The sequence below is a fragment of the Macaca mulatta genome, chromosome 3, assembly GCF_049350105.2.
Source record: "Macaca mulatta isolate MMU2019108-1 chromosome 3, T2T-MMU8v2.0, whole genome shotgun sequence".
In the NCBI taxonomy this organism is placed as follows: Eukaryota; Metazoa; Chordata; class Mammalia; order Primates; family Cercopithecidae; genus Macaca; species Macaca mulatta.
Genome location: NC_133408.1, coordinates 143,330,504 through 143,353,965, shown reverse-complemented (window position 1 = coordinate 143,353,965; position 23,462 = coordinate 143,330,504). Strand labels below are relative to the sequence as shown.

Sequence of the window (23,462 nt, the reverse complement as noted above, 5' to 3'; positions counted from 1 at the left end):
CATAAAATTGACAGCTGAAAAGTAGATCCACATACCCAAGTGTTTCTTACCTACTTAAAGATCTTCCAGTAACTGAATTGAGTATCAAAAAATCATTATCCTTTAATGTCCAGATCCACCTTTACACATTTTTCATTTTTATTAGAAGAGCTGATTTACCTTTAATGCAAAAACATCAGTTTCAAAACTATATCCAAGTATTATTCTTGTGTCAGCATAGTATTATTAACATGGAATTCACAGAAATATTGCATAAGTTGAAAAGCAAGTCTAAAACAATTAACATCAACAAGGCATTCTTCAAATTTTTCTTGTAGGTTTTTGCAGACAATTTAGAAGATACTGGAAATTACAGTTAAAATCTTCTGGAGACACAGTTCATGTTAGGAAATTTGTGTGTAAAACCATTATTAATTTGTATTTTCAAAGTTTCAATTTCAACATAAATTTTCCTCCTTTTCCAGCTAGTTTGCAAATAAACCCTTGTTTTCCTTGAAGCTTCAGATTTGGCTTGTTCATATGCACTGTGATACTAGTGAGAGAATGTATATCATTGTGCCAGGGTTTTGTTATTCATTATTGATTAATTGGCAAGTATTCCTTTTGTTTCAAGAAAATCTTTAATTAGAGTCAACGATTCAGTGAATCTTTGTGAAACTCTTCTCTGATTTAACCAATAAGCGTTGGCACAAAATACAAGATCATTAAACTTATTGTATTCTATTTTTTCAAGAGTTCTAGAAACTCCTAAAAAGATGAAAAAGTCTGTAGCCATTTGATTTGCTTAATGTGACCTAAGTTTTGTAACTGTATTGTGACTGTTTATTACTGGATTTTGCTTTCATTCCTGATCAGTTGTCTTTCTTCTTTCCTCTCTTGATTCAGCTCCAACAGAGGCCACTATGCACCCACATCTAGGTAAGTGTTTAAGACTCTGATGTCATTAACCTTAGTACCTGATCTATTTGTTTGACTTTTCTGGCTATGTGAGCAGATGTTACAGAGGTGAGGAAGCTGTCCTTTCTGGTCACTGATCATTCACTGAAATTAGACTTGGATACAGATTATACTTGAATACAGAACCTCCTTGAGGAAATGTTCATGTTGCCCAGCTGGGGGCTCATGCAGGAACTTTCGCACCTGTTAGTACCCTCAGCCCTGGGATCCTGTTGAGTGTAAGCTTTTGCATTCTAATGCTGAATTTTCCCCAGAGTCCCTTATAATACTAGATGCCCATCATAAATATTAGAGCATAGAGCTAGTGAGTAAGAAGCCATGAATATGGAAGAATTGAAGTCATTTAGGATTTGAGATCTGTACCAAACGAATGTTAAAAATTAGTCGGTGTAGTGGTATGCACCTGGAGTCCTAGCTACTTTGGGAGCTGACATGGGAGGATCATTTAAACCAGGATTTCAAGGCTGCAGTGAGCTATGATTGAGACACTGTCCTCCAACCTGGGCAGCAGAGCAAGATCCTGTTTCTTTAAAAAAAAAAATTGAAATGAGACTGTTTAGATAAATACCTCCTTCTTAAAATGGCACATGGATTTTCCATAATGTCATGCTTTTAGTGGTCCACAGTTCTTGAGGCAGGGTGTGTACTGGTTAGGATCACAGATTCTTGAACCAAACTACCTGGGTTTATCTCACTTTTACCACTTGCTAGCTACATAATATTGAGCAAGTTACTTAACCTCTCTGTGCCTCAGTTTTCTTATCTGCAAAGTAGAATTAAGAATAGTACCTACCTCACAGGGTTGATATAAGGATTAAATGATTTTGTGTTCATAAAGTGTATGGTAAATAGTATAGTGGTGTTTGGAAGTAAATCAATACACAAGCAGGTATCCAGTGAGGCTTACCCATTGTCTTTGTAAATAAAAAAGTCTCTAGAAAGCAAGTGATCTTTAAGCATTAATTTTCTCATTTGTGTCAGTGAAGACTTATTTTAAAAGCAATTTCCTACACTGTAGTATTTAATAAGAATAAAAAGAAATCATCCTAGCTGGTTGCAGCCTTTTCAAATGTCTCTCACTGTGGGACTTTCCAGGTAGGTCAGTTATTTGTCTCTTGGGCTTTTCCTTTCAACCTATAAACCCAATTAATTTATTTTTCCTCTTTGGAAAATCTGCCTTGAGAAGCTCTACTTTTATGTAATGCTACAGCTTGGAGCTCCTCTTACTTGGCAGACAAATGCAAGCGCTTAGAAGCATGCCTTCTGGCAGCCAAGACAGGCTGGTGACCTGCAGTGGCCCAGCCGAGTCTCGCCCAGATTGGGTATCTGAGAGAGCTGTACCCTGTAGGCATCTGAGGCACTGCATCTCATCGCTCAGAGGAATCATTAAATCACTCCACGCACAGAATACATCACAGCGTTCTCTCCAGTGTATATCCATATTCTCCCTGTTCTCATGCCTAGGGCTTCGAGTCTGAGCATCCAGTCCTCTCAGTACATGCTGATTCACTGGTTTCCATGACTTCATTATGTGCTTGCCTGCTGGCATACCTGGTATAAAGGAGGCAAGGACTGCCATGGGTTGGGGATGTCACCAAAGAGAATGTGAAAATATGATTCCTGATATTGGGAAGTGATTTTAATTACCCAGTGAGTTCAGAGAATTACATTTGAGTGAGCCTAAAAAAACATAAAGTATCACCTTTAAAAGAAAAAGTTATGAGAGATTTTTGTTAATCAGATAATATTATTTTAATTTTTCCAAAAGATAGTCTGTTAGCTACTTCAAACAAAATTGTCAAGACCCAAAGAAGTTATAGTAGCCGAAACAAACTTCCTAAGCAAACCATGAATCAGATGAGAGCATTGTTAAAGTACTAAATTAATTTTTACAACATGAATAGAAATAATTATCATTTCTCACACAACCTTTAAAATGAGCACACTTACATTGTAACCGGCCATGAAAGTGATTTTACTTATTCATCATCTATTCAGCGAAAATATGAACTCTACAGTTGATGAAAATATCGCGCTTGACATGCCTGAAGTTCTTCTAGAACTTAAAAATAGATATTCAATATATCTCAAATGTGTAGTGATAATATATTTAAAACCATGTATGGCTTCCTGGCATTCCTCCTGACTTCTAAATTGATTTTATTTAGGAATTTTACTTATTCATATAGATAAATTCTCTTTTGCAGTTCTGAAAGAGAAAAAAAGTTAACAAATTTAAAAACTTTGAATAAAAGATGAGTGACTATAAGGAAGGAGAGAAAGCAAGCCAGGGCAAGAAGGATAGGGAGAAAGGGAAGAAAAAATGGATCAGTAGATTACAGCAATTTTAGCTGACAATGAATAGCCAGAATGTTCTATCCAATTCCATGCTTTAAAGTGAGTTAGACACTGACACTGTCTGGGCAATCCCTTGGAAGCCATGGATGAGTATATGTTGAAATATGGGTATATTAGTTCATTCTCATGCTGCTAATAAAGACATACCCAAGACTGGGTAATTTAAAAGTAAAGAGGTTTAATTGACTCACAATTCAGCATGGCTGGGAAGGCCTTAGGAAACTTACAATTATGGCAGAAGGGGAAGCAAACACGTCCTTCTTCACATGGTGGCAGCAAGAAGTGCTGAGCAAAAGAGGGAAATGTCCCTTATAAAACCATCAAATCTCAGCCAGGCATGGTGGCACAAGCCTGTAACCCCAGCACTTTGGGAGGCCGAGGCGAGTGGATCACCTGAGGTCAGGAGTTCAAGACCCAGCCTGACCAACATGGCAAAACCCCATCAGTACTAAAAGTATAAAAATTAGCCAGGCGTGGTAGTGGACACCTGTAATCCCAGCTACTCTGGAGGCTGAAACAGGAGAATTGCTTGAACCCAGGAGGCAAAGGTTGCGGTGAGCTGAGATCGAGATCATGCCACTGCACTCCAGCCTGGGCAACAGAGCGAGACTCTGACTCAAAACAAAAACAAAAACCATCAAATCTTGTGAGAACTCACTCTCACGAGGACAGCATGAGAGTAACTGCCCCCATGATTCTGTTACTTCCCACCGGGTCCTTTCTACGATACATGGGGATTATGGGAACTACAGTTCTAGATGAAATTTGGGTAGGGACACAGCCAAGCCATACTGATGGAAGACAAGTCCCGTATAGCCTCTCCTTGTAGGTTGGTGCTGAATTTGGCCTTCCTGCCTCCCCTGCCTAGTGACAGCTTCATAGGTTTCCTTTTGGGGTCTTTGGTTTTCCCAGCTTCTAGGTGTCTAAACTGCAGAGTTGTTTATCCTTGTCCCTTAGTAGTTTGAGGGACAAAGCAAATATAATCAACTGCTCATTTAAAATTTAGTTTTAAAATACATTATTCTTCATAAATACAGCATATTGACACTTGTGTTTAGCTAAATATACTGTTGTAGTATATTTCTTTCCTAAATACTTCCTTTTTCTTGTAGCTGAAATACATAGTGACAGCATTATCCTGCGAGATGACTTTGACTCCTACCACCAACTGCAATTAAATCCAAATATATGGTAAGTTACAGAAACATTCCTCACTTTGGTTTGCTTAATGCAACAAATGATGCTGACTGCTCCCTTAAGGAGCAGTTACTTAAAATTAAATTGATCTTTAGTGCTAAGGTATCAGTGAGACTTGTTAAGCTATAGAACTGGGCTTAATGTAGACTGCATATAATGTCTATTATCTGACTTCTCTAAGAACTGAATCCAGGAGCTCCTCAAAGCCATGGGTGTGGTTAGATTTTTTTTTTCAGTTTTGCAATATCCTTACATAGAAAATATTATGCTATTATATGTCTAATAATTTCATTTATGCCTAGCAAAGAAGAGAAATGGTTTATCTGAAATGACAAACGATTTGAGTCAAACTTCCAAATAATTTCTAAATTATTAGGTCAACTCATTATGTATACTCCAGTCTCTCCTTCGAAAGCTGTTTAAGTATAACTCTGTGGGATTTTTGAGGGCAAATAAATAATGAACCAAAACTCACTCATTAAAAACTTGTCTAATACATAAATGGATGCCTGAATTTGTTGGCAATTTGTTACATTTTTGCTGACTTTGAAGAAATAGATCTATTGACCCAGAGTTACAATGAAAATCAGTCTGCATCATTTGGAACAATATCTGAATTTGGATTTTCTGTTATACTAAATGCTTTTTGTTTGGACAGAAGAGTTCAAGATAAATTAGAAACTCTAATGTAAACTAAGTTCAAGCAATATAATAAGGCTAAAAAGAAAATAATCATTTCATCCTCGAATGTCAGCATATGATATTCATTTCTGTCTTATTTTCACTTTTTAACAAATATTTAGCAATAATCATTTTATTTTTATAGTAATTAATAAGAGGTATGATTCTCTCAAGTAATGAACGGTTTAGTAGAGAAGACACTAAGACCACATCTTTAAAAAGCTTGTAGTACAGGATAGAAATCCTTAAATGTGACCGAGGGGAACAGACAACATACTAGAGGAATTCCAAAGGAAGGAGAGATGACTCTGGTGGGAGTTTGTTAGAGAAAGTTGCCTTTGACCTGAGAGTTGAAGATGACATATAAGTAGAGTGCTGAGGCTTCAATATTACACAAGAAACTTTTCTTTCTTTTCTAGAAAGAAATATAGATCTAGATAGTATAAATATAGAAAAAAATGTTATCAGGCTAGCCAGAAAGTCTAGTCATAAAGTCTTATAATTTATATGCCACTTAAAGAAACAGTTTGTCAATAGAACTCTGCTTCCCTAAATATAAATTTTCTTAAATTGAAACTCTTTATTAATAAGCCAAAAAATAAAAAACCTTTCTAAGTACCACTTTACCCAGAAAAAGTTTTTTACTTCTGACATTTTGCTTTTTTATATTCCATTAATATAGATGTTATCATATGATTTTTTTCTTTCAGGGCAAATGCGTTTGTGTCAAGCTAATTCATTTTCTTCAGTGAGTTTTCTTGACAAATACAAAATGTGACTGCTATGTGGTGCAAATTCTGTTGTTTTTAAATCAATAACGTGTGATTGATTTTTCTTCACCCATTTTCATGACTGATCTGATAGATGCTTTCTTGACCAAAGTTATGGATTTTATGTCTCTTTTACTTAAGCTATGGTTTTTCCTACCTTTTTTTTAAAAAAAGTTTTTTCCTACTTTTTAAAACAATTCTTTTTTATCTTCAAAAGCTGAGTCCTTCTGCATTTTATCAGATATGCTTCGGAGTAATTTTACTTTATCCCTTATTGCCCACAGTCTCCTTCATTTAGCCTCTTTAAGATACAAAAAAAAAAAAAAAAAAAAAAAAAATGTGAGAGTAGGGAATGGTGAAACTGTCATTATTTGAGAAACTGTCATTATATTGACTGTTCTGTTAAACAAAAGGCGGCAGAGGCCCTGATATCAGACTACCCTGGCTTGACTCTTGACCACGCCACTTGCCAAATGAATACCTTGAGAAAAGCAAAAAGCTGCTTCACCTCTGTGAGCTCTATTTCTGTGCAGTAAAAGTAGGCAAATACCGTGCTTGCAGCATTGTGTTAACGTTTCAGTATGAAGAGGTCTAGTGTATTGTAGGTGCTCAATACACGTCAGTTTCCTCTCTCCCTTCCTCTCTTTCCCTCCTTCCCTGTCTTTCCTTCCCTTTCTCTCTCTTTCTTCTCTTCCTCTCCCTTTCCTTTTCCTCCCTCTTCTCTTTCTCTCTCCTACTTTTACTTCTGCTCACCCTCCTTTTCTTCCTTCTTCCCTCCCATCCTCCTTTTCTTTCTCTTGTGATGTATTTGTACATTGGACTGTTTGTTTCTTCTAAGCCCAGACATGATGAGAACATTGTTATTATTAAAATAATTTTAAGCTAATTTATTTAACTGAGTCCCCAAGTCTTCCTTTCCCTGCATTTTCATAAAAAATAAATGCCAAATTAAATATATTTATATTATAAAATCTATGGAATATAAACAGATCAAAATAGCATTACAGCAGAATCATAAAGGAGGGAAAAATACAGTGTTAGATGCATTGAACCCCTTAGAAGCCAATGTAAACATCCTAAAGTCAGAAACATGTATCTAGTAAAATCAGACATCCCCATGAAATATTTCCAATAAACTAACAAAGCCCTACTTTGTTTTGGAACCTGATAGGCAGTTTTAACTCTCCCAGAGCTTCTATTTTCTTGCTACATGTTTTGTCACATGAGTTTTGTCCCTTATAACATTGTCTTTGATTCTCTTTACCCCAGAAAAGAATCAGAAACCCAGTGGAGCTTTGTAACAGTGTGGAAAATAGAATCCTTGTGGCCAACACGGTCCCTATGCCACTGCCACACACCACCAGATAGAAGCAAAGTGCCTGGGTATGCTGCATTTAGCCAAATTCCCATAATCAATACACCACTGAATAATTTCCCTCAAAAGAAAAACTGTGCTACTTATAAGAACATATTTCTCCCATGGGATTCTCAAAGCTTTATATGAATTGTTTACTCTGTACTTTTTATTGTTAAGCAAAAGAGAAATTAAGAAACTAGTTATGTCTGTACAATCTTAGAGAGGTAGGTCAGTTTAAAAGTTAAAACGCTCACAATGTATTCACTTCCATTAACTTTACCTAATGAATTCAACTTTTAATTCTGTTTCACATAACTCTTTAATATTCAAGTTTATCTCATGTACTGTACATAAAAAATGAAGAACATAAAGTGATATTATTATGAATGTAGGTAACAGGTAAGTTACTCTTCCAAGTTTTTTATGGCAGTTGGAATAGAAATGAGAAACTTTTATGTCAGCTCAATATTGAATGTACTATCTGTTCAGTTTGAATATTTGAAATTATTTAAAAATTTAAAAATTTGTGTGGTTAAAAGTTCAAATAATCCAAAAATATAAGCAGTAAAAATAAGCCTCCTTCCCACACTAGACCTATATTCTTTCTCCATGGTCAACAACTTGGGTAATAGTTTCTGTGAGTCCTTCTGGAAGTTGTTTATGCTTATACAAGTGTAGCAGTTATGAGTTCTGTCCAGAAACTTGAGTATCAGAGAAATAAAACTTTCTTTATTCTTCCATAACCCAACCTAATTTCTTTATATTCTCCTCCTCCTGCCATGTTGGTGGAAACTTAATTTCAGTCAACTCTGGCTTGTCATCTTCAATTTTTTTTTTGTTTGTTTGTTTTTGAGCCTAATGTCAGGTGTCTTATTAGTGCAAAGGCAGAAGATAGAATGAGGATGCACTTCTGGTCCCCAGCCATCTATCCGTTCCTGCAGATATCCACTGAATCTTGAGTTATCTCATCTAGTCTGGTGACTAGTCCACACAGCCCGGCTTTGTCCCTGTCCTCACCACTGTTACCAAGCAGTGGTTCTGTTTTGAGCCCAGCCTGAGGGCATGGAGACTGCTCTGCTGTTCCCAGTCCTGGGCCATGGGCATCTTTTCTGTGCTGTACTCTGGTGTGCAATTGTGCAACTCTGGTCCTTCCGCCTCCCTCAGATGCAGAGCATAGATTTCTTCTACTCTTTGCCTCCTAGATCTCTCTGGGGCTCTGCTAGGGAAGTGGCCCTGCACATCCCCACTCCCCCAGTGGCTTCTGATTGACTTGTTTGAATGAGAGATGAGAAGTAAAGTTTTAAGGGAAGAGAGTAACAAAATCCCTTCATGTGAATATAATGGCAGCTCAGTCTTGATGAGAATGAAGCGTCTACGCTTTACCCTGAACCACAAGCAGCTATACCTCTGGAGCTCAACACAAATTGCATCAATTCCAATGTGCCATTGAACCCAAGAGGGTGAGGGAGAGCACAAATGAATGAATACCACTTTACCAGTGCTGTTAGCACGTGTGTTCAATGTGTCTGCACTACTGATGAGAGAGGGCATCAATAGTGCCTTTGTCATACAGCAACAACCCTCCAAAACCTCCCCCAACAAAATGGGAAGAAAAACCTCATATAACTAAATTCAGGAGAATGTAAGGGACCACAAATACATTTTATTTTATTAACACTTTACTTATGCAGCTACTATTGAACATCGACTACATATACATAGATTCTTTTATGAATTAAATTATTGCATTGTAATATAAACACTGCCAGTATTTTATGTGAATGGGGAAAGTCTTGATTTTTTGAAAAATAAATATACCTGAGAGCCAAAAACTAGAACCATCCCAGATGTTCATCAGCTGGAGGATGGATACACAGTGATATGTCCACACAATTGAATACTATTAACATTCAGCAATAAAAAGGAATGAATTATTGACAGTTGCAACGACATGGATGAATCTCAAAAATTTTATGTTGAATGAAAAAATTCCATGCCAGGTGCAATGGCTCATGCCTGTAATCCCAGCACTTTAGGAGGCTGAAGCGGGTGGATCACGAGGTCAAGAGATCGAGACCGTCCTAGCCAATGTGGTGAAACCCCGTCTCTATTAAAAATACAAAAATTAGCTGGGCATAGTGGCGTGCACCTGTAGTGCTACTCGGGAGGCTGAGGCAGAAGAATCACTTGAACCCGGAAGGTGGAGGTTGCAGTGAGCCGAGATCATGCCACTACACTCCAGCCTGGTGAGAGATACTCTGTCTCAAAAAAAAAAAAAAAAAAAAAAAAAAAAAAAAAAAAAGGAAGGAGAGATGCCAGACCCAAGAGTTCTATGAAATCCAGATTAGGCAAAATTAACATGATAGAAATAAGATCAGTAGTTGTTTCAGGGACAGAGAGTTGACTGGGAAAGGGCATGAGGCACCTCTCTGGGGTGATGATTATGTTGTGTATCGTGAGGGGATGTGGATTACAAGATGGATGCATTTTCAGAACTTGAGATCTGTGTATAGCACTGTGTATAAATTTTCCTCAGTAAAAATTTCAATAATAAGAAGAAAGGCAATGAAAAAAATAAGACATAGGAGATATTTCTGATTCATAACTTGAGACAGAGAAAGAGAGACTGCAAAGGAACTAAAACATGAATGGATTCTAGTTTTCTCAAGAAGTGTTTTACCCTCTAAGCAGTTACAAAGTCGGAGAGGGTCTGTGTTTTACTTAAGTTATCCCTTTTATGCTTATTTTCTGAAGATCACAGAAGGCATCCAGACTCTAATATCACCAGGCTCTGATGTTCTAGTGGAAAATGTAGAACTATTAAAAAACACAGTGATAAATGGCAACTAGATGACAACAGATGTTTCCCCTCCAGCACAATGATAGAACAATAATAATAGCAGAGATGCCCTATTCAACAGAGATCAGGGAAGAACAGGAGTTACTCCTCAGAAATAGCATCTTAGATACTGGGTTGTAATGCCAACAGAGATGTGAAACATCAAGAAAGTCACGAATAAAGTTGTTTCAGATCCTGTGGTACAAGAAGACCTCCATCAGTTGGATGATGATACAGAAAGGCCCACAATTTACAACAAAGGAAGCTAAAGCCATGGTTGGCATTGCATTGGATTGCTAGAATCAAGGAAAGACTAGAACGTTTCCATTTTCATATATAAATGACAATATTACAGGACCAGGGAAATAGCAATCATAGACTGTGCCACATCTGGTATTCTCTTGAAAATATAAATTTTTTGGAGCAATTAATATGAAATCAGGAAGAAGACTGGTGATTTGGCTTACTAACATTCCTTTGAGAAAAATAATTGTCTGAACAACGAATATAAAAATACTGAGATTTCAAGATGATGGGTGAATTATTCTAACTGGAGCTTTATTTAATAATAGCTTAGCCCATAAATGAAAATAAGTCAAGCAAGCAGTAAAACCACTTTATAGTTCATTAGTATCTTGGACAACCCCCGTGCCATAAATAATAAAAAACAAAGAGGACTCCATTTAGTAGCCAAAATGTGAGAACTCCAATGTAAGTGGAGTTTCTAGGTAATCAGAAAGAAGTAAGACTAATGAACAAACAAGGGAGAAATAAATTGGATAATAAAAGTATCTCCACTGTGCTCGGTATCCAACATGCCCATGGGCAGTGAGCCGGAAAGACAGTGCTGGTAAAAGGGAGCGTAAACCTTTCATTTTCTCAAGAGCAAGTGGCTACAGGAAATGGTGAATAGATGAAAAAAAGTCAAACACAATAAATATTTTCTCTGATGACATACCCTTGCCAGAACCTCTAGTGTATCCGTGCATTTTCAGGTTATGGAATTATAATTTAATATTTGGAGTTTAATGGTTCACTATTTTGATCATGTGTGAATCTCTGCTTTTTCTCTAACCTGCTCTCTCTTGATTTGTTCACCGCTTTCTACTCTCTTACTTTTTCTTCTCTTTTGTTAATAACCTTTTTCTCTTATTACAAAACTCTCCTCTAACTTTCCTCGCTAGCTTCCTCCCCCTCATTTCCCTCTTTTTCTATCAAGATGTAATTGCTCCAGGGAAAAGTTTCATCTACAATAGAAAGGTTAACCAGGGGGTGTCCAACTAATAAAATAAGGTGTGAATCTAGAGGTTTATTACTTCCTTGTTTAATTTCTGGTTTAGGTGACAGAAACAAGAGCTCACTCAAAGGAATTAAATGTCAAGTACATTTGAAACAAGTAAGAAAATATTTCTTCAAGCAGCATGTAGTGCAATTTACCATAGTAGGAGGTCAGAATATTGTGTGCAGTAGTAAGATTTTAGAGGTGTTATTTTTAACCTAAATAACGTTTGTCATTCGCACCTGTTAACGAAGAAGAGATCAATTTTTTAACTCCCTAGTGAAATAAGAAAAGTTATCTTACCTTCCTCGGTGAAAAGTAATGAGAAAGAATGAACTATAAATGGAGTTTGTCATTTTCACATTTACAGCATGTGTTAGCTCCTTAGAAAAAAAGACATGACATAGTTGAAGGTAATATTATTCTCAGTCTTATATAATGAACTCTCCTTGCTGTTTCTCTAAAAAGATTCCACATTTACAAAGAGAATAGGATTTAAAAAATAATAAGCTTGATCTTTCATTTCTTGAAAATGATCATGTAAATTGCTCAGAAGTATAATGATCATGTCCTCTTTATTATAAAACATTATCTATATTGTAAAATATGGTCAGAAGTTGAGTATTTGATTGTTGAGGTTTGAATGGAAGGTACAAAGAGTTCTGGTGTCTCGGAGTAAGTCAGCTGACAGCCCAGCTACCAAATGGCTGGCAAGATCTCGTTTACTTTGATGAATTCATCAGTCCTTGATCTGGCCTTGCTTTGCAAGTTCACACCTCAGATTCTTGTTAGCACAAGCAGTGTGATCTGTACCTGGGGTTGCAGACACATTATCTTTGGGTCAGGAAATTACAAGAAACTTTTCTTTTCCTTTTTCATTTTTAAAGAACCTTTAAATAATCAGAACAAAAGTTAAAATTATCTGAATATCTCCATTCGGAAATGCTGGTGAATGTGGCTCAGAAATGCAGGTTTATAGAATGTCAGATTGCTTCTCGTGGAGCTGATCATCAGACACTGACCCCTTCAGTGGCAATACATTATGGAGAGATAATATGATGTCCTTGGTCTTGAGGACAAATTACATGTATCTCAAATGAGAATTTGATGATAACTGATTGTCAGTGAGTTTCCAGGTGATTAACTTGCTTCAGCAGAGTACCTGACTACCGGCTGAGTGATTTCACTATGATCTAAAAAGATTGAGTCATGCCATTAGACTGCTCTTGAGAAAACAATATTTCAGTTATTTATTTACTGTTATCAGGATGATGTCACCACCAACATTCATAAATCTCTGGTTGTGCAAAGGAGCTCAATTTTCTCATTCATCCTCCTCCGCTTTCCTGCATCCTGAGAGCCCATCTGAGTCACTGCTCTGTGGGGACCCCAGACTACAAGGACATTTCACCTCATCTTCCTCTGTGCCCGATGAATGGTGGTTGAGCATATTTTCATGCCTAATAATTTCAAAATCAGGATTAAAAAGCCCAGTTATATCTTCAGAAGTATAGTCTCTACTGTTCAAAGGTATCATCGCATGTAATTCTTTATCCTTCGAAAAAAAACAGTCACCTGAATAATAAATAGCAAAAAATAGATAACTAATACCAAAATAACAAGCTTGCAATTTGCCAAGGAGCTTGTTACAGTGGAAGACAAAACCCGGGTTCAAAGCATTTGTTTTTCTTTTATGTTTATGGTTTGATCCTAGTTTTTTTGGTCAGCATGTACCAGTCTTTATATTTACTGATTCTTTTATAATTTTGTTAGTGAAAAAAGAGATAGTGTACATATGAAATAGATTGTGATGAATTATCTAAGAATATATATAGCCAAAGGGGTACTGAATTTGATTGTCATGTACTTCAGTCCAGTGAATTCACTCTTAATGTTTTTTATGAAGTAGTCCATTCATCTCTCTACTTTTTGTACTTTTTTATCAGCAAAAAAAATTATCCTATAAATGAAAAAACAGTTTTTAAGAAAAGTTATTGTAAATGTTCAAAATAAATGTTCACAGTAAAAATGACAAACATTCCTTGAAATGCACATTGTTTTTATAGAATTGGAATTTTTCCTTCACTAGCTGCATGAGGCAGAGTGGGAACAATACTGGACAAGAAATCAGGCAACCTGAATTCTAGTCCTGTTTCATCATCATAAGGGAGTGATGAGATGCGGTGATATTTCAAGTCCCCTCTCACTTGATGATCTGTAAACTTAAGTAATAGATAAGCTTCATGTAGAACCTAAGCATGTGATAAATTGGTTCAGGGAAGGTTTAATAAGTTCAAGCTTTCAAAGGTTTTTGAAGATTGCTAGTATTTCCCTTAAAATGTCTTTTAATCATATTGTTCATGGCAAAATATATTTTTGAGGTGGACAATCCATATGATACGCCAAGGTATCTGGCAGATTCTTATGTTCTGTTTTTCATATTGGGAAATATAAAAGGAGAAAAGCATTCTTAGATTAGAGAAACATTTAGTATTACTTTTACTATTATGCAGAGAAACAATTCATTTATAATCCTTAGGCTGGGAGGTCACATTCCTTTTCAAATTGAACAACAGAAGTCTGTTTAACTGGGATTGTTGAAAACTTCCTTCTTCCCACAAATCTCTGAAGACTATGTTACCTAACTTTACAAAGCCCAACATTTTCCTGAGAGAATGAGAAAGTAGAAAACATTTAATTGTGAGGTTACAGATTTACATGTCAGCAATAAACAACAGCAGTTTTTGTTTTTGTTTTTATTTTTGTTTTACACTGAGCCTAAAGAAAGTTGAACCACTCATTATCCAGCAAATCAAATCCTAGTTCTTAGGAACTCATAGAACTTTTCCATAAAGGAAGAGTAGAATTTCAGATTACTTGTGGTCTTCATAGGAACATTTTTGGGGGTTAAATACCTCACTCCACTCAACCAAGTTAAATTGTTAGACACAGAGGCATTCTGAGAAAGTGAGGAGGGTAGGACTGAAAGAGCAGTTATGCATTTAAGTATTGTTTCAAATTCTGGGGTGAGCCAGGAATTATTTTTCTTGGAATTTGAATGTTTATTTATATCCATAGGTTTTTAAAATTCACCTCATCTTTCTAGCAGGGGTCACTATTCTCTTCTTGGAAGCCATGACCACGAGTTGCCGTCTGTACTGTCTTGCCTGGTCTCCATCAGGATCATTGTGTTCATCATGAAATTATGATTTATCTTTCCCTTTATCATAATGGCATTCATATGTGTAGTTGTACAATACTTAACTTTATTGGTAGAAAAAAATATTAGGAAGATCACCTTAATGGGCAGCACAGATTAGTTAAGAATATGCATAGAAAGGAACCCCACTACCAATAATCATGGAGAAGTAAATGGAGATACACTTGGATTGATACACACTGAAGGATTATGATGATGGTTAGAGCTTTCCAGAAACCAGACCACAGGCAATCTGGTTGTTCCCCAGGAATTCATTCTTGGACCTTTTCTCTTTTTACTTTGTATATCCTCCCTTATCCCCAGGTCCCTAAAGATAAGCACTCCCATGATTTCAACTAGATCCTAAACTGTCCTATCAGTCCCAATCGCCTTTCTCTGAAAGTTCAGCTGATCATCTCCAATTTTGAGTATAACCAGAAAGCAGGCAGTTTCCAAGCCCTCTAATTCCCTAGAATTATGTTGTCCAACATGGTAGATGCTAGTCACTGATGGCTGTGGAGCACTTGCAATGTGGCTAGTCTGAATTGAGATGTGCTGTAAGTATAGAATATACCCCACAATTTGAAGACAGTATTTAAAAATGTAAACAGTTTAATTAATAATTTTTATATTACTTACATGTGAAAATATAATTTGAATATATTGAGTTAAATGAAACACTTTGTTAAAATTAATTCATTTCTTTTTAATGCAGCCATTAGAAGTAGAAAATGACAAATGTGGCTTACATTAGGTTTTTATAGAGCAGTAGAGGGTGTCCACTTTGCTCCATCTCACCTTATTTCAAGGCACCATTGTATCTTACTTGAGTTACATTGGTAGCCCCCAGTCTTGTCTACCTCCAGTCCATAATTTGCTATAGTAATTTTTCTAAAAGGGATTTGCCACATGACTTTTGAAACAAAATAATTAGTTCTGCAATTGACTAGCTGTGTAACCTTGGACAGTAATTTAATATTTCTAAATCTCAGTTCTAGCATTGTCTAAGTGGAGATAAAAAATAGAAGGAGAGGATTTTGTATCAATTAATTGAGGCATTATTTGTAGAGCTTCTGTCAGCACCTATCACATGGTAAACAGCGCATGAAGCCTTTGTGAGCTGGTTGCCACTTTCTGGCCACATCCTTTGCTGCCTTTCTGCATGGATCAACGTGGTTCCAGTCATACTGACCCGCTGAACTAACAGTCCAGCTGTGTGTCATAATTTCTGCATTCCATGTGTCCTATCACACACTCATCTTTCTTCCTTGCTTGAGTAACTCCTATTTCTCATTCAGGACCAGTTCTGGGACCATCTCCTTTGGAGGCTTTCTCTTACTTCCCCAGTCTCTGCATTAGGTACCATTGCAACCAGTGTATGCTCCTGTTATGAGTGAAGAGCAATGACAAGTGTCACAGCTGTTGGAGTTAGCAAGTTGTAGGTCCAGATTACAAACTCTAGGTTCAAACTGCAACTTCACGACTGTGTGACCTTGAGCAAATGCCTAACTTCTCTGTAGCTAAATCTCCTCCTCAGTAAAATAAGACACAGATAACTGTCTTAGAGAGTAAGAGGCATTTGAGTATCTGATACGTCATAGAATGCAATAAATAGCTATCATTGCATTGATACCCTCTATTGTAACTCTTTGTTTACTTCTCTGCCTTTCCATTTGAAATGTAAGCTCCTGGAAGAAAATACAAGTGTTTCTTTGGTCCTTGTATCACTAAAGCTTAGTGCAGTGCTTGTGAGCCCTCAACCTAAGTTTGTTAAAATCAAGAATGAATTAATAAATGATGAATGAATAAATAACACCATTGGCATCTAAGAGAGGGTTGAATTTGACCTCCTAGAGGGATGGACATTCAGGGTAAATTAAAATAATTTATGTTGACAAACCCAGTCAGACTGTGAGAAATTCAAGTAAAGGACATTTAAAAGACCTTGGCAGAAATCTGACAGATTTGTCCCATCAGTCGTTGATGAAGCTATTGTTTCTGGAGGTAGCAGCCACACAGTGGGTAATATCTGATCATTATAAATCTTTTAGTTTCTTCAGCAGGGTTACCAATGCCTTTTTCCATTTATTATAAATTTGTGGAGATACAAAGCACAATGAAGAAGAGAAGGGTCTAGAGGATTGTTGAGTTCAATGGGAAGAATAGCTGTATCTGTTTTCTTTTCTCTTGTGTTTATTGTTTTTTTTTTTTAACCCCTGCTATTCTACTACATAGAAGTGATTCTCCAAAGACATCAAACATCTGTCATCTAAGTACTGGTTCTCTAATTCCAGGCTGTAGGCCATTACTTTTATACAGTTATCCAGTTTCTAGCTGAATTCTGTTTAAGCAAAACTATGGAAGGAGGGGGCCTATAATACATATATTATATATAGATATTTTCTTGATATATAGTTGATTTGGAAACTGCTGAGCAATATTTATAGACAAAATAATTGCTATAGAAATTTAAGCAGCAGGCCTCAAATTTCACATCAACAATGACGCTTTTAGTTTAGAGTCACTGGAGACAAATTGCAGATAGCTATTGTGAGGTTTGGACATTCTTTTACCTTGTCCTCCATCAAACTTGATGTTTCTCTTAAGCCATTTCACAATGACTTGGAGGCCAAATAATCTTCATCTCTCACTAAAGTAAGAAGCCTACTATAAATTTTGTGCTACTTCGCTGCACTTTTATCACAATTAGAAAAGTAGTAAGAAGTCATTCGCATAATACAGTCTCTATGGGAAAAAAAAACCCTCATGTAAGGTTCTGGAGTAGATGAAAATGGTGGAAATCCACGAGAAATTCTCAGCAATAATAATAGCTAACACTTACATCATGCTTACTATGTGCCAGGCACTGTTCTAAGTTATTTAGACCTCAGACCTTTAAAATGGTTATATTTATGAAGTTGTCTTATATTCATTTATTCATTCAACAAATATTTCAGGAATACAATGTTCTCAAAAGGAATATGCCCTAAATGATGAACAAGAGGCAGGTTTATTGTCCTTACGAAGCTACTGTTGTGTCTCTTCTAATGTCTTGCTTCACAGTAACCAAGGGAAGATTTGAATCTCCTAAGAATTGTGATGCTATGAGATACTAACATTTCAAATTCTGATCAAATTTGTTTATGTTTTTTCTAAAATATGTTAAAAACACTTGGCACTGTTGATCTTTTGTGTGGGAACGTGGCTCAAAAGATTAGAATAATAACATTTAATCAATGTGGTAAACATAGAGGAAGAACTCTGATTTCTTTGCCAAGTTTTGACATGCAGTGTTTCTCCCTCCTGGCTTTATGGGCTCCTTTCACACTTTTGTCTTCTTCCTATTTGGATGGGTGTTCTACTCCTTTTCTCTAAAATTAACAAACGGCTGAAAGGGCATAATACAATAATCTCCTAAACAAAGGGCATAGTGCCCTTTCTGCAATGTTTGGCACCTGGAATGTGAAAGTCTTTGAAAATGTTCTTTCTGCATGAAATACAGCTCTCATGTGGTTTGAGGTTCAGACAGGGGAAACATAGCTCTTTCTTTCTACATGTTAGGAATGTAATGATTATAGGTTGAAATGTCACAATGCAGAAAATTGTAAATGTTACTGTAAATATACAAGGTCAAATCCAGAATACACATACCTTGTGTATTCAATCTCTACTAGATAGAGATATGAATAAATTCATTTTTAAGATCCTGTCCTAAGATTTTAATAACCACTTCATTTTATAGTAATAAAGATAGGAGCTAATTACGTTATTTGCAAAGTTAGCATAATAGCTCAGTATCCAAAATTTGCTTGAATTAGAATTTGTGTGTATATCATACTAATACGTGGATTAAATACAATCTGATTTCATTGTTTTTAGCATGGTGGGATGTATACATGCAGATTTGTCTGAGGACAGTCATTTTAAACATTTATATTAACCATAACTCCAAAGAAAAATGTTTAAAATGCATAAAACACCTTTTAATTTCAGAGATACAAGTTTTTATGTAAGTGGATATTACTCTGCTTATTTTTAATACTTGCAAAGTCCTTGTATTGGGCATGTATATATTATATAATTATTGATTATAATATCATCTTTCATTAAGTGCCTGCTATGACATTGGTTCTGTACTCTGAGTTTTATATATGATCTCTCATTTCATCCTCACAATAACTATGTGGGATTTAGGTCAGTATTTTTATCCTCGTTTACAGGTGAGGGAACTGAAACTTTGGAAGGTTAAGTAACTTGCCCACCACTGTAAGTAACTGAAAGAATTGAGATTTATGTTCAAGTCTTTCTGGTTTCAGGTCTTCTTAACCTTATTATAATACAGAATACCCCTACTTTCCTCGAAATGGTGATTTGAGCTGACTAGCAATAACTGTTACATCTCTTCTTACCTGAGCAGTAAACCACATGTGCTACTTAGTTCTCAGACTGGAAATGTGTTCTGTGTTCCTGCAGGGTTGAATGTAACAACTGTGAGACTGGAGAACAGTGTGGTGCGATTATGCATGGCAATGCTGTCACCTTCTGTGAACCATATGGTCCACGAGAACTGGTAAGTATGTGCTATTTATGTACATTATTCCATTATAGTATTTACTGAGCTTTTTGCCAACAAAAGTTTTTGTTATGCTCTTAAAGTTCAGATGAAAATTTGAATATGATTCATGAGTCCTTTTACAAATATCTTAAAATTGGGAGGGGCGATTCTATGGCCTATTTTCAGATGTAAAAATAAGTAATTCAATAATAAAATTGTCAGCATCAATGGATCTCATTAAACATGGAGCATCACTATGATTAGATGGCTTTTTAAAAATATGAGTATTTGCTATAATATAAATAATAAACAGTTTATGACCTTATAAGTTCTCCTATAAAGCCATGCTCTTAAAATTTCCTTATTTTCTCCTTACAAGTCAAAACTGTTAGATGTTCAGTTTTATCACGTTATTTTAAAACTTTGGTTCATAGTCACAGAAGAACCTGATGGATTTTTCTTTAAGTGAAAGAGCACACTGAATAAACCAGTTTTAAAAAATTTTTGATTCATGTCAAATTACTTAGAAGCAGATTATTTTCCTTTACTTTAGATTGATTAGTAGCTTTTGCTTGCCAAATCATATGTAAAATGAAACATGAGCATTCAAAAAGGAAAGAAGTGAAACTACTAGCCATCAGCATGCAGCTAATGAGCCTTTTTTGTTGTTGTTGAACAACAAAAGAACTTGGTAATTCTTTCTGGCATGAAGACTACTTTCATTTTACCTTCTTGAAAAACAATATAAAAGCAATTGTTATGTTATATCCTGTCTCAATTCCTTTGTGCCTAATACTCTTCTTGTACTATCTCTTATGCTTTACTTTTCTGCTTTGTGGCTTGGCTTTAATGCTTGTTCTTTTATTTCCCATATCTTCCTTTTCAGAGGGCTTCTAGTAATAGGTTGTATTTTTCACCCTTCTGTCACAATTGTGTTTAAAAATCATTAACTTTCAAAGAAAGACTGACTTCCAATGTAAATTGTTGCGGGGGGGGGGTGCCAAGATGGGCAATTAAAAGAAGATTTAGTTATCAAAATGTGAAAGCCAATTAATTGTTGTAAGATGGTTCTATTTTATGCTGCTTAAATACCCCTTTCATGCCAACAGATACATTTAATTTATTAAAGATACAAGCTTCAGAGCATTGATGAATTGAGGAGTTTTTAGTTGAAATTACAACACAAACAGAATTAATTGGATGCAAATTAAAATAATAGGTGCTCATAATTCAAGCCTCACAAGTGCTATAATATTCCTGCAGAGAAGTATGAGTCTAGTGGTGAAGTTTTTCTTGAAAAAATAGATTTGCTAGTACATTTTAGATAATATACCATGACAGAATTAATTATCTATAAACCTTACCAAATTTAATTTTTTTACTGTAGTTAATTGAGCTTAGACTAAATGCCTGTTTTAGAAGGTGTCTCATTTAGTAATATTCCTGGAAATTCTTGGCAAGTTATTTTTGTTGCCACTGGTGAATAGGAAATAAAAATATCTAAGAATATAATGCCAAAATTCATATTTTCATAGTATAAAACTGAAGTATTATTTAATCCTTTGTATGTTTAGTCCTGATTGTTTCACTATATCCCTGTTTATTTAGCATTAGAGTTGACATATTCAGTGGGCTAATTTTGAATTGTGTTTTATAATTAATGTGGGATTAGCCTTTCAACTAAAAAGGAAAATATTCAAAATAATTATCTTCATCTGGGAAATAAGAAAGCATGTAGTTTTTATATTTCCATTGTAAGCATTTTCCTAAGATGAATTTGTATGGTGAGATTCAAAGGGAATAAAATAAAACAGATTGAGAATGATGGAGATGATGTCCACATTTTATACTAACTTCTAATTTTTCGTAATTTTTATACTGTATTGGTGTCCCCGAAGCAAAAATATATATTGTACCCAAGTTGTGTTTATAGAAGACAGATCAATCAAATGAAAAGTGAGGAATTCAATTTCCAGTTAACATTATATTCAATATTTACTAAAATCCAAACATTTGCATGGTACTTTATGACTGAATCCAGTCAAAATTGTTGTGCATGAGAACTAATGAAAGTTTCAGCCCCGAAACATCACTTTTTAAACAATATTCCTTCTTATTGTTCATAAAACCCATTCTTACTGAAGTTGTAAGAAAAAGAACCACAAGCAAAGAACCTTAGTAGGCTAAGGCTTTATCTTTTAAAATGCTAAAAAGAGGATCTCCATTTTTGTGAATGTAGTTAAAAAGCCATTTCATTTCAGGAGAAGTTAGTCAGTGAGAGGTGGCAGCAACTGTTACCTGGACATAGCACAAGTTTTTGTTCCTTTTACTGCTGTGCCATGCACCCCTCACTGGGTTTTATTTAACCCAGTGAAGTCTCTGTATTTCAGGTGGTGACACTGAACTTTATTCATTTTGTTAGCATAAAATAAAGGTATAAAGGAATTCATTTACTCACTTCTTTAAAGGAAAAATATGCTCTCAGAATTTAAAATGAAATGAGTTATGAAGCCCTCCATTTTAAAAAAAGAAATTATTTACTAAATTATTACTATTATGTTTTAAGGCAGGGCTTCACTCTGGCACCCAGGCTGGTGTCCAGGTGCACCATCATGGCTCACTGCACCCCTGACCTACCGAGCTCAGCTGATCCTATGGCCTCATCCTCCCACCTCAGACTCCTGCCTCAGCCTCCCGCCTCAGCCTCCCGCCTCCTGCCTCAGCCTCCCAAGGAGCTGGGACTACAGGCATGCACCACCACACCCAGCTAATTTTTTTAAATTGTTTGCAGAGATGAGGTCTCCCTATGTTGCCTAGGCTGTCTTGAACTCCTGGGCTCAAGCAATCCTACTGCCTTGGCTTCCTAAAGCGCTGCGATTACAGACATGAGCCTCCAGGCCAGGCCTATTTACTGAATTATTCTCACATATTTGGAAATGCATTTTAATTACGAGGGTGTGTTTGGACTAAAACAATATCAAACCCAATAAAAAATTTTAGAGAAAAAGTGCAGAACGAACAGCTTTGGCCTACAGTGATTTCTTCTGATTCATTTAGTTATCATACTAATTTCCTGTAGTTTTGAGTGTATTTAATAATTTAAGAGAGATTTGGTAAGAAAAAAGTTATGTCTCAAACAGTCATAGTTAACCATATTATTTACCAAAAGCTCTTTAAAGTCACCTTTTGTTTCAGAATGTCAAATATAAAGGCTTAATAACTCACATTTGAACTCAAGATTAATAATTTGTAATACCCAATTATAAATACAGGTATAATTTGTATTTATAATACTCAAGTATAAATATAGGTGAATAGATTTCAGAATAGATTTCACAGGCAGTGCTTCTTTTTTCTTTCCCTCATCTCTCCTGTTCTTTCTTGTAGCTGATATTTTACTAATAAAATAAATGGGTAAAGGTAAAGAAATTAATCAACCAGTCCTAAGCTTCTGTGGTGAAAAAAATTAGAATTAGTGACTAATCAAAGTCTAGGTTCACCCTCAGTTAGCACACATAATTTGAAATTTGGCGATATTTCACACAACTTGCTGTTCGCTAGCAGAGGTCACGGCTGTGGAACTTGATCAAGTAGGTGACACAAGCATCATTTATTACACCATCAGGATAAGTAAGACTCTTCAGTACATTTAATGCACTAGCAGTAGCTTTATAACCATGTATTTAAAGCACACATTCAGTCACCTTTCCAAGTCATGATATAGATATTTTGATATTCACATGCATCCGATCTTTTAATGTTCACATCTCAACGGAATTCCAACAGAGCAAGAGGCTTGCTCACTCATTTCCTACGGCTGTTCATGAATTGTATAGCACTTGACCCTTCTGCGATTGTGGACTCTATCCTATAAGGGGTAACAAAGTGCAGGGATATGTCTAAAGATGTTATTAAGACATATAAGAAGCCAAGTACAACAGAGACTCTGTCTCAAAAAAAACAAAACAACAAAAAAAAGAAGCAAAAGTAAGACAACCTACTGCCTCTGCCACAGTGAAGAGTTATCTGCTTTCTATTGCATAGGGCGGAGTCATTGAAATGTCCAATATTGTAGTGTACAGAGTTTCAGAACCCAGCAAAATGAGAACCTGAATTCTCGTCTCATTTGAGCTGGTATGTGTCAAAGTTACTGCTCTGACCCATGAAAGGGTCAGATAAAAAAAAGTTAAAGGATAAAAAAAAAGTCAAAATTAAAGAAGCACCATTCTTCTTTCAGAAGGGGGAAATTTTGCTTAAGCATGCTTCTTCA

At 35.8% G+C, this 23,462-nt stretch overlaps 1 protein-coding gene across 1 annotated transcript in view; it reads left to right on the top strand.

Moving 5' to 3' along the window:
• RELN (reelin) overlaps positions 1-23,462 on the top strand; it is a 510,458-nt gene that overhangs the window by 227,385 nt on the left and 259,611 nt on the right. The window contains exons 5-7 of the mRNA XM_028846151.2: positions 886-918; positions 4,428-4,506; positions 19,111-19,207. Coding sequence (XP_028701984.2) covers positions 886-918; positions 4,428-4,506; positions 19,111-19,207 — 209 coding nt within the window. The remainder of the gene's footprint in view (positions 1-885; positions 919-4,427; positions 4,507-19,110; positions 19,208-23,462) is intronic.